General features: G+C 42.3%; 1 protein-coding gene across 4 annotated transcripts in view; it reads right to left on the reverse strand.

Annotated features, from left to right (window-relative positions):
* Positions 1-13,119, reverse strand: part of prkar1b (protein kinase, cAMP-dependent, regulatory, type I, beta) — a 64,601-nt gene that overhangs the window by 34,010 nt on the left and 17,472 nt on the right. For all 4 annotated transcript variants that reach the window (XM_032537397.1, XM_032537396.1, XM_032537398.1 and 1 more), the window contains one exon: positions 12,708-12,799. In XM_032537397.1, the coding sequence (XP_032393288.1) occupies positions 12,708-12,799 (92 nt within the window). The remainder of the gene's footprint in view (positions 1-12,707; positions 12,800-13,119) is intronic.

The following is a 13,119-nucleotide window of genomic DNA, read 5'->3' on the forward strand; positions in this document are numbered from 1 at the left end:
GTTTGCCAACATGGAGGTCTTAAGAGGTCTAGTTAGAGTAAGCTGTGTGATTAAATGTTGGAAGTTGTATTTAAAACCAACAGAGGGCAGGGAGCACACTGTGTTAAACCCACACACCTGGTGGGTTTATAAGGGGCGTAAACCTGGATACACGTGTGTCTCACTATGTGTGCAGTGCAGTACCAGAGCACCGGAGGGCCAGGGCTAGTGATCTGTGTGACCTGTACACTGCTGCTAAAACATGCTGAAGGAAACAGTGTAATTTATATGCACTGCAATGATCAGACCACCTGAGAGAAAGAGAAGTATAATCTCTCATTTCAAATTCAATCGCAGTGGTGAGGCACATATTTTTCCTCAGGTTTGCCTATGTTCAGTTTCTGTTTGACATGTTACATAACACATGATTAAAGGAAAAATGCAGCATTTACTTGTCTAGTCTGTATCTTTAAGCATTCATACCGTGATTAGATGCAACATTTTCTAACCTTGCAAAAGCCTGACTAACAAGCTTGATGACTGGAGAACTGATTCAGCCTGGTCAAATACATAATAGACCAGTCAGCAAACTATATGGGGAGAGTTTAGCTGATGATGTGACAAACCACATTTATAAACTCCCATGCCTGATTGAAACCTACACTAGCTGTTGTGATATGAAATTAAGCACATTTCTGCCATTCCATGGCCCATTTCTCGCCTCAAATGTATTCATAAACTGAAGATTTTGGCGTATAGTCTAGAAATTTCCAAAACATATGTCCTCTTTTTCCAGTTTAAAAATCATGCTCAAAAGGTCAATGACAAATGAGCAAGTGGTGCATTCTTCCAATTAAATGTAGGAAGATGAAGCAGAGGAAAGAGAGTCTGATCGAGTCGTGCAACTGTGAGATTCCATAAATGTAGCCAATATCTGACCAGCAGTGTCCGAGATTTGAGATAACCAAATTAACAAATAAATCCAGGAGCCTGTGTTGCTGTGGTGGTGACTGCTCCGGGGTAAACACTTGTTTATGCTGTATCTAAAGGAGTTGGTGAAACTAAACTAACCAATGATTCAACCAAACATAAGCAAAATCTTGCATAACAGAGAAAAGGGAAAGACTAACAGGGAAATAATGATACAGTAGCTTTCCTGAAACCTTTGAGCCTAATTAAAGCAGTAGTCTTAAAGATAAAATATTAGACTGAACTGACACCTTGGACTTTGCTACTCTGCCAATGCCACTGTCATAAGAACTCACGAGTACTGGGCATGCTCCTAGAGCATCAGTGCCTTTCTCACAGTGCTGTGTCGCTGGAATGGCAATGGGAACGCTTGAAGGGACTGCTTTAGAAGTAGAAGAGAAATAGAAAGAGAGATATTTCATTGAGAGGAGTGCAGCGCTGTTAAGAAGCAGCCAGTTGATGTAGTGAATACCTTGTTCCCACTCACTTTTTCAAAAACAAACACACAAACATACACATACCTACTCGCACATACACAAGCCTTAAAAAACAAACACATTACAACAATTTCCATATCCATTCAACAGACACACAAGTATACACATTCAAGTATCGGGGAGGTGAGAGGCAGAGTTGCATGGCAGTGGAAGAAAGGACCAGCCCGCGAAGGAAGAGAGTAAGAAAAGAGCGAGAGAGAGAGCGAGAGAAAGAGAGGGCGGTTGATGGGAGGATGTGAGGAGAAATGAGGATGTGTTACAGGGCGGAGAACAAACACCAAATACTTTGACAGGCTCTCGATTGTAAATATACAACTCATCAGAATCTTTGATGTTTAAAATCATAGGATTTTTTTGTATTCTGCTGCAGAGAATAGCTGAATCATTTTCCAGGTAAAGTACTGGTAATATAGTAGAGTTAGCTCAGGTAACTTGTGGGTATATATCATATGAATTTCCTGCTTCTTTGCTCTTATCATGTCTATAAAAAACTATTTGAACTGAATTAAAAAAGGGGAGAAAAATACATCTGACTCTCAATCTTAGAATACACTGCTGGTTCCCTGCTTCCCCCTTTTCAGACTGCTGTGTGCATTCAGTGTGACAAGGCTGTTTTACAGGCATACCTGATGATCCAACACACACCATGTGCTGATGCAGCCATGATGTCAGCCTCAAAACATCACAAACTTGTCCAACCTGCAGTCTCTCCCATTCTTTCCTTTCCCCTTCTCGCATTAACTCAGTATAGAGATTAGGCTACTATATGCTATTGATTAACTTGACTTTAAAACACATTTTTTCCTCTGCTCACTTTAACTGGTTGTCCTCATGCTGTCCGTCTAGAACACACGTCAGCACTAGCATTTTCACACTTTCCTTATGCCCTCTCTAGCTGATGTTTGTTGCCCCAGGACAGGAAAAAGCAAGCTCTTCCTCCACTTAGAGAGAAAAGGGGTCAGGCTGAATCAGGCGCTGACAGGACTAAGTCTCTACCTCTCTGATGTGTCTACAAGCGATGTCACTGGAATGAGGGGAAGAGACAAAGAGAAAGAAGAGACACATTGAGGAAAACATATTCTCTTCCTCACCCGGTGTGGAAAGATGGAGCGAAGAAAAAGAGTATTTTAATTGAATGCACAAAAAAAATTTTACAGATAAATAACCCTGTACATGGTTACAGGTGCTGAGAGTTGGCCTCTCTCTTTCTCCCTTGCTCTCTAACTTTCTCTCACACACCACAACCCACACACCCACACACACACACACACACACACACACACACACACACCACACACCACACACACACACACACACACACACACACACACAAACACACCACACAACACAACCTGACACGTCACTAAACATTACAAGACACGCCGCTGGGCATGTCTTTTCCTCTTCTCCACCCTCCCCTCTCACATTGCCAACTCACAGAAGACAAGCACTAGAACAAGATAAGCATTTGAGAAGCAGATTGGGACATCAACTGCCTTTTGTTGGGGTTTAAATCTGAGAGGTGTTTACACAACACAGCACATTATGCATACAGGCTCAAACACAGGTATATGCTGAAATTGAGACTGAGAGCAAACTCTGAAAATGCCCCAGGGCCTGAGGAAGAGGGAGGGGAGGATGAGTGGATGACTATGTAGTGAAGAGTAAAGGACGGGGTATCCACTGTAGAAATGCTTAAGGCTAAAACTGTACAGCGTGTGTTGTGTGTGTGTGTGTGTGTGTGTGTGTGTGTGTGTGTGTGTGTGTGTGTGTGTGTGTGTGTGTGTGTGTGTGTGTGCTAGTGCTGTGGGCAGTGTGGCAATAGGTGCATAGGTGCACTGGGTGCATGGAGGAGAGAGAAATAGTTCACATTCAATAGCTGACATCTGACTGACGTAAGGCCTTCCCTGCTGTACACAGAGAACTTCATCAGACACACAGCCTGCAGACCTGGACAGTGTTGAGCTACCAACTAGCACATTGTGTATGATGTGCTAAGACAATGGAAACAATTGAAACGTAATTTAACTGTAACAATGACAAATAGCAACTAAGGCTGTGTGTGTATTGGCAAGAATCTGGCGATACACTACGTACCACGATACATGGGTCACGATTCAATATATTGCATGTATTTCACTACTGTGTGTAAGGCGATATATTGGGATTTCTTTAAAGTATAATTTTAGAAAAACTAATATTTAAAAATAAAGACATAATGTGCATAAAAGTCAAAGATATTTACTTTAGGTAAACAATTCAGTACACTGAAAATCAAACTGCCAGTTTGATTTTCCGATGTTCTCACTCAGAACTGACAGTGCTAGTTTCATCTATGATTCTTAGAGAAACCCTTTTTGTTGGATGCTGAAACTACTTCATCACCTCAATGGCGGACTTTTAATAATAGATTTAAGATTTAAACAAACTCACAGAAGTGAGGTCAGAAGATTTTTCCTACATAAATCAGGAATGAAGTCATTTTATTACCACAGCAAGTTTAGAGAGGCTCATCCAAACCAGCGAGACTGTTTCCTTACTTCTTGAAAATCTTAATAAGCAAGAACGTAGACTTTTGAAGCATGTCATCACACCATCACAGCACAGAACACAAAGATATATCAAAGCTTTATACACACTGAATCCATAAATATGTGGGAGGATAAACTGTTTTTGTGAAGCAAAAATGACAGAAAAGATATTGAAATCAATGTGGAGCAGTTTTTTCAGTCCATTACTTGCAAATAAAACGGAAAATGATCAAGACATGCAGTGACCTTTTAGTGTCGCTTTTTTCCTGAATCTGTTATTTATACTATATGTATGTATACTGTTTGTGTGTTTTTATTGTTTCTCTGAAGGATATTTTTCACAGTTGTAGTCCTTAATGTATCACCCTTTCTCTCATTCACATTAAATTAGTTTTTGTTTCTGCTTTTAAGGTTTCTTGCTAGTTGTTGATGAAAATTACAAATAAAATAGGATTCATTTGCTATTGAGTGATTGTATTTAAATTGCTATTGGAATACAAATAGCAATTTAAATACAATCACTCATGTAGCCCAAAAATTGAGAGGCCACTTGACAGTTGAGTCACTTTATGTACTGTACTTTAGAAAACCAGAGAACAGCATTAGTCTAATCACTTGAAAGGCCACATTGCTCTATGATGGCCTAAATTCTATAACACAAGCTCTCTGAGACATCACACATTCAAACTTCTCAAGCATAGAAATGGGCTGAGCACCTCTAATCTAAATAAAACTCAACCAGAGTGACACCCACAAACCAATGATGAGGTCATGGGAGAATTAACACACTATAACAACACTGTTGTCCGTGCCTGTACACTGGAACCTATCACAGTAGCATAGACAAAGCCGATGGGATGTATACAATAGGAGGCCATGGGCCAAGCCAGGCCATTCTGCAGGGCGCTGGGCTGCTCTGTCCCCGGCTAGTGTGTGGTGGTCAGTGAGTGGGTTGTGCTTTAGGCCTGGCTGAGCTATAAAGGCATTGAGGGGTTGCTGGAACATCATGTCCTCACAGCAGGGGAAAACACTGGCTAGGAAGTCACTGTCATGCGCAATTGCACATTTACCCTACATATTCATTCACATGAAATGAAACGTGGCGCTGTCCACGATCACATATGCCCTGAGTCACTCCTGACCAATATACTACCACTAGTACACACACGCACACACACACACACACACAGCATTTTGGTTCCCTTACTTTCATTCTCTCAAAAGTTAAAGGATGTTTGAGGACCTTTTGTTAGGAGAGAACGAGGTGAGATTGAGGTGGTGAGATTGGGGTGAATCCCCTACTGTCGGCATTGACCCAACTGCTATTCAGATCTCTGTGAGGTCAGTTTCTCTCCTGTTTTCTTGTTTTATGCAAAGCAGACAGAGACGCATATGCACTTAGCATGCACATATTCACAAACCAATTATTTTAACCCATCATCATCATCAGACAGCTTACACATGGACATACACACACACACAAACACACACACACACACACACACACACACACCACAACACCAACCACACACACACACACACACACACACCCACCCACCACACACACACCACACACACACACACACCCCACACACACGCCACGCACACACGCGCAACCCCACAACACAGTGATGGTATAAGCAGCTGAAAAGGCAGGGATGAATCATAGCGAGCTGGAAAAATGTCCAGCAGAGACTCTGGGGTACATTTTGAAGGGAATAAAACTTTCTTAAAGGCCTCCAGACACTAACACCACTACATGACTCACTACTTTCTAAAGAGTTGGATGGAGAATTGGATAGAGTGAAGGATGGAGAAAGACAACAGGGGGCGGAAGAGGCAGCAGGGGACAGGTTAGAACACAGCAGAGGGTATAAGAAAGGATAAAAGTTTCCAGTTATCTGTAGACTTGTGTGTGTAACTGTGTGTATGTGCATACACATGTGCAATTCTTACAGTAATGTGCATGTATGAGTGTGTTCATCTGCACTAGCTGGCAAGCAGCCCGTACATGCATGTATGGATATGAACATCCTACAAATAATATGTTTGTGTGCGTGCCGTGGGGTTTGCATGGGCATAAAGGTGAAGTTGTCTGAGCTAAGGGAAAAATGTAGTGCACTGGGGGAGGTGAGACTGCTGGCCTCGTCTGTGCGCTGGATGGTGGTGGGGATGGTCGAGGTTCAGTCAGGCCTGCAGCTCTCCTGTGGAGAGTGACCTCATCGCCTGGCCCCTGGCATTGTGGCAGCAGCACAAAGCCATGCAGGGGACGGAGAGAGAAGACTACACATGACTGTGGGGGAGGTATTGGATGTGACTGTGAATGTAGATGTGAATGAGCTTGCATGACTGAGAGAGGTAGAAAGACAGGAAGAGAAAAAGTGAGAGAAAGTAGGGAATTCTGAAAAGGGGAAAAAGGGGACCACCACGCTCTCAGGAAGAACAGGGATGTAAACACACGGAGAGTCAATGAGTGACGCAGTAAGACAGGAAACACAAACATACATACAAACAAATAGACTTAACAACTGACAACAAAAACCTGCTAATTTGTTCGTGCTGTTATTGCGTAGCCCACCCTAAAATACAATCAAGCACCCTTAATTGTTTCACACCTGAACACAGAGAGAAACATGGCCTCTCAATGATGGAAAAGGACACACAAATAGCCACTGCAGGATACTTCCTCAATAGTAACACCAAAATCACGAGAAAAAAAATGTGGGACAGACAAACAGCCATCCATTTAGTGCAACTACATCCTGTTTCCCCTACACTACATGCAGCCAGGAAGGACCGGCTGCAGGGGGTCATGTAAGACAAGAGTCCAAGCATGTAGGCACAGAATAATGTTGTACTTGTATATATTTTTGTTTCCAGTACAATGACTAGTGTGTCAGACTAGCAGAAGCAATGACTCAAGAGATTAATATTATCTTATCTTACTATTATTATATGTGTGTGTGTGACAAAAACACCCCCTAAGGCCTGCTATATGGTAACAGCACACGTTTGAGTCCCACTGTATACTAGTGGAAGTTGATGGAGATGTAGGTAGTGTGTGACTATCACTGTGCATTTTTGCAATTTGTCATTTCCCAAAAAACTATTTTTGCTTTTCTGTTCCTTTTATAAAGACGTGTCTGTGTTTCAAATATGAACCCATTTACCAAAGCACTGGGTTCAAGTTTCATATTAATATGGGGAGCCTGATTCAAATGACTGAGCTATCTGATATGATCATGAAAGCTGTGTGTTCATCTGATATGGCTACACAGCACACTATCTCACATTGCATCGTCTTTGTTGTTTTGTCCCTCCACACAGGCCTTAAATAAACTTCTGCTGGAACAAGACACCAGGCAGATCTCTCTCGGGCAGTTTTTGTAGTCTTTCACTTCGCTATTGTTTGTTTGTTCAAGTTTTCTGTCTCTCACTGATTTATTTATTATTGTTTTTACACCTCTTCAAGCGCACACACACACACACACACACACACACACACACACACACACACACACACAAAGAGTGCCAGTACACTAAAGATGTTCCCTGTCCATCGGCAGGGGCTATTGGGGAAGGTGCAGAGGTCAGGGTTGGGGGTCAGAGGTCAACTAATCGGTCACTTCATCGACTCATTACTCTGCTTGTTAATTAGAGGATTAAACCAGGCAGGATGAGGTAAGCATCATCTCTTCACAACTCTTTCCCACCTTGTATCCTTTGCTATAACATTTTCACTGCAAAATCTTGATTGTTATATTGATTGTGCTTCTTATGGAATGGTATGAAGTACCATCGCTGAGTATTTTTCACTAAGTATTTTTTGAGTATCTGGTTCTCTTTCCACATACCAAAGATAAAGTGCTGTATCGGCTCGATTTTAGAATTGGGTCCTGACATGAAACAATTTAACAACTCATGTTACCAGATGGCAATGTTATTTTAGAATATGGCAAACTCTGCCAAGGCAGCTCAAGGAAATGGATAAACAGGGTTTCCTTGTGCCTGCCAGGTTATTTATGTGGTTATACAGAGAGCAGGGCTTCTCGTGTCTGTGCTGTCCCCAGGAGAGTGTTTTGTAGTATAAGGGCATTAGACTAATGCATCTGGACAGAAGAAGACAACTTGATGAGCATACATGTGTGTCTATTTGTGTGTGTTTGTGTCAAGGGAAAAAATAAATGCACCTCTGATAGATTTCCCAGAGGCCTCTTCCTCTGTAATTAATCTCTCTTGAATTATGACCTCAAAGAACTGCTCCTGTGTCCTACCCTTCCTGCCTTCTCTCCATCATTGCACTCACACGTTAACAATGTTGATCATCAAGGTCATTTATCCAAGTGTGCAGAAAAACTAACAAAATCAGGCCAACATGAGCACATACAGAACACGGTCTACTGCTTTCAGAAGTCTCATTTCATATCACTTCAGGAAGAAGAAAGATAAGAAACACTATTACAGTAGGATTGAAATAATGTGTGTTTAAACAGGCGATAGTACTATTGACAATATTAAAAGACAGGCTTTTATCGGGGAAGTGGCAGGGAGATAGGCTGGCAAATCTTATATAAGGGTGCACCTGGACAAACAGGTGGTGTGCATACACATGGGCACATACATATACAAACACAAGCCTGTAAACTTGACATCCATATACAAAACTGTGCAAAACAGTGTGACCTGATTCTTTCGTTATCAACCCCTGCACTTGTCAAAACCTTTAATCTAAAAACTGTCTTCTAAGTGCTGTTAGTTAGCTGAAACCAAAACAGAATTATCACAAATCCCGATGGTAAGATGAGATAATAGTTTCAGTCGATATGATAACAACCACGGTATGGTTACAGTATTGAGACAGGTGGATGTAGGCTGATTTGGGTGTGAGTAAAGCAAGCTCAGCACAATGTGAAATCAAACACCTGTTCCCAGCTTATCTTGTGTGTCTGTTTGTGTGGGCATATCATAATGAGGTCATTATAGCAGCTAATGGGAAACAAACAAAAGGGGTCCACCCAGTGGCCCAGTGGGAGCCACACCATGGCAGAGATTCAGACGTCAGTTTAGAGACCAGCCAAAAAGATAAACAGAGGGAGTTACTGTCCCCTGATGGAACCGCATATGTACATTTCCTCACAGTCTGTATTCCTAACAAAACCTTTTTATTTAGATAAACCAAATATTATGAAATTTAAAGTGCTGCAATGCATGGACGCTTCACTAGTGTACGCACTACGTACAGTGTATGTGTGTCTTGGATAAAACTGGATAATATTATTTTAAATACTGTGTACTGTGTACAAGACAAGCAGGTGCTTTGCTCTTTGATCTTTGCTCTGTATGCCTGTAACCACCTCAGTGTTTGAAAAAAACATTTACATTAACAGTGTGTAGTTGAAATCCTGAAGGCAGAAAAGTGTTCAGGTTTCACTTCCAGGCAGCTGAGGACAGATAGACTACACACACACACACACACACACAAACACACACACGGCTGGTGGAGCTCAAAAACTTTGAGGCCATAAAGTTTGACATATGGAATGGTGTGTTAATCAAAGACTCTCCGCTCCCAGCTGGAGCAGCATCACTGGGAATTCAGTCTGACATACATACTTGAGAATGTCCCTGTGTGTGTGTGTGTGTGTGTGTGTGTGTGTGTGTGTGTGTGTGTGTGTGTGTGTGTGTGTGTGTGTGTGTGTGTGTGTGTGTGTGTTTCACATTACAATGTAATCCCTTTCGTCCTTGGTAGTAATGGTGGTATTTGTGTGCCTGGTTATACACGTATATGTAGAGTGTGGCTGCTTCACCCTTGTACAAGTACAAAGGTACTGTACAATTGTTCTCTTAAACCACTTCCTAATTTAACCCTTTCAATCTCCATCACAACTATTGTTTATGTAGTTTATAGGAAAGATTTGCTTGATTACCTCAGAGAAAGAGGACTGTTGAGAGGGATGAAGGAGAGCAAAGAGTAGGGGTGCAAATAGCAGAAAGAGAGGTAATGCCACATCTCGTTTGCTTCCTTTTTTATTTGTAACTTTCCTTCTCTGTCCCTCACCTTTACCTGAGCTCAGGTGGAACAACACTAAAGTAGAAAAAAGAGGTAATCTGAGTGTTTAGTTTGTAGGGAAAACACAAGCCTTCACCACTGAATGCCCTCTATAGTCTCTGTTTTCATTATCTCTCTAGAAACCACATACTGTAAACCCTGACATCTTTACATTGCTGACAATGGAAAATGAGGAAGTAAACATTTACAAAACAGGATATGATCAAAGCGTAGACCACTAGCTGGCTCTGTTTTAGTTTAAGGAATATCCTGCTTGTCCTAAGATGCCCTCCTGGATCATTTCTCTTCAGCCTGGCCTATTCCTGTAATTATACACTCAGTCATCTTAGCCCTAACAAAAGACTGACTGGGCAGCTTCACTGCTGAAAGATTTTCTCTGGAAAGACATGTATGTTGTACATACAAAAGAGTGGTTGATATGAATAATTTACGTAGATCTATTTTGACAGTTACTTGTCAATCAGAGATGCATGGGATGGGTCTATTCTCTCCAGAGCTGTCTCTAAAGCAATAAACTAAACTAACAAGGAATTTATTGGAACTCAATTTTCAGCTGTGTGCATTATGGACAACAAAAAATGTACATCTGACTCCACTGCAGTCCCAGCGCTCAAGACACGAACAAATCATGATCCATATAGAAAAGTAAAGATTTTGATTGGTATACATTAGAGTGTGAGATTGGATTGAGCTGTAAAAAAAATGTGTGAATGTTTCAAGCCATTTATCAAACAAAGTAAAAAATATATTTTGCAATGCCAGCCAGCAGTCAAGGAAGATAGTCAGACGTTTATGCATGTAACCATCTGTCATCCAGTGATTTATGCATTAACCCATCCCCCTGATGTCAAGTACAGGCCCATACCAGGAGCAGTAGTCAACTGTCACTACCTTCTCACCCAATGAGACCAAATGTGCAAGAGCATCTGACAACCCAAACAGACAGCTTTTTGCAGACAAGGGAGGAGTGAGAAACAGAAAGGGAGGGAGAGACAGAGAGAGAAGACTGTGCAGTCAGACTCCATCTGCTAATGTGCGTCAGTCCTGGACAATTCTGGCACATCTAAAGAAGCCAATGTACTTCATACCAGGACTTCATCAATGCCACAACAGAAAGCATCAACATGGCTTCATTTTCTGTTTTGTTGCCTGTAGTAACAGGAATATGTCAGATATGCACCTTCTCAGGCAAAGTTTGTGCCGAATTTTACCAATGAGAGCATGTAGTGTGCTCTATAGCAACGAAGCCATGTGCAAAGGCCTGCTGGTTGCTTATGCAGTTTTTCATAAACCCTGGAGGACCACATTGGCCATACATCAATACACTTTTGTCGGTAGGGGCTTCAGGCACAAGAACCACAACATTACCACAATATGACCAAGCCACCAGCCAGCCGTCCAGCATCATCAGCTGGGAGTGAAGAGTGAGGAAGAATAGTAGAAAGAGAGACTGTAAAAGCGACAGAGAGAGAGACGAGAAGAGAGTTAGATGAAGGCATAGCCAACTAACTGCCATGTCACTGTTCAATCTAGCAAATCAGACAAGGTTTTCACTAGCTAAGAGCCTTCAGGGCTGCTGTGACACAACAAGGAATTCCTGTGTGCACAGCATTAATGGATGATGCTTGTTGTGTGTAGCAAGAAGGCAAACATGACAGCCAGTCGAATAAATTCTACTTCACGCATGGTTTCATGGGCCGACGACGACGCCATTACATAGCTTGGCATGCCAAGAGGCCTTGAGTACATTAAAACCTGATGGTTTGTGGTTCACTGCCACATATTTTTGTGGTGTAACTCTAATCTGCCACATCAGCCACCCAAGTACATGGCTTTTCAGACTGTCCAGATCTATCACATATTGCACTCTGCTCCAGACTGCTTCAGAAGCACTGACGTGCAATCAGAGACCTGCGTTCCTGTGCCAAGGAAGCACGGTAAATTGTCTGCTGACGAAAGACTGGAAAGAGTGTGTTTTGGGTTTGGCTCGTGGAGGCTTTAGCTAGCAGGAAAGCTCTGGTGTTTTCCTCTCCATGGGGCATAATGGATTCTCCCCGCCAATGAAATACTATTCCGGCTGGCGGACAGGATCGCCAGCCACCTGAGAGCCTTTCCCACAACCCCCCTCTTTCCTGTCAGAGCCAGACCCAGCCATTGCTGGAGATCTGGTACAGATGGAAGGATGGAGCAAGGATAGTTGAAGAGAGGAGGAATGTGAAAGAACAATGAATAGGAGCAGATGGTACGAAAAAGGGAGGGATAGAGGGAAATTGGCATCCCTCTCTCTCTTTGAGGCAACTATGAAGATACTGACATACAGACAAGTTACTATAATAATCAACAACAAAACGCAATGCAACACACACACAGACACATGCAGTTGCCCCCTTACCTACCCTTCGCTTCATATCCTCCTCTTCTCCTACATCTGTCCTTGTTCACCCCTCCATGTCCTCACAGACTTTAAATGCTCCCAAAGCAAGCAACACTGGCACACAGTGGCCATGAGGGCAATAAACTCTGGAACAATGGTCTGTTCATGATTGTATCAGCTTACACACGTTAACTCATATTCCACACACACATTTGGTTTTTCTGGCATCACACTGGATGTTGTGCAAACCTACTAAAGAAATCAGTGGGGCGACAAACATTTGTTACCTTCTCTCATTATCGTCCAGGTGAGCAAACAGCACATTCTTGGAGATGGCCTTGGCCAAGGCGGTCATGGTCTTGTAGTCCTTTGGGATAACCTGTGTGTACAAAGCAGTAAAATCAACTACAGTAAAGTAGACTACAACACTATGCAGGTGGACACATGAAACAAACCAGCACAAACACATACTGTAAAAGGCCTGACTTCAAAAGCAAACTAAAATGAGTAATTAGAGAGCAGCATATTGGCAAACTCTGAAAGGAATATCCCACACGTGTGTCTGTGTATTTTTGGGAAAGCCCATCTGTTCAGGGATTACACTCAAAATGTCACACAGCCCTTAGAAATTCACAAGAGGCCTGAACTCATTCATAAAACATGCATTTTCATGTCCCAGGCTCTGTGGTGTGTGTGTGT

The sequence above is a fragment of the Etheostoma spectabile genome, chromosome 15, assembly GCF_008692095.1.
Source record: "Etheostoma spectabile isolate EspeVRDwgs_2016 chromosome 15, UIUC_Espe_1.0, whole genome shotgun sequence".
NCBI lineage: Eukaryota > Metazoa > Chordata > Actinopteri > Perciformes > Percidae > Etheostoma > Etheostoma spectabile.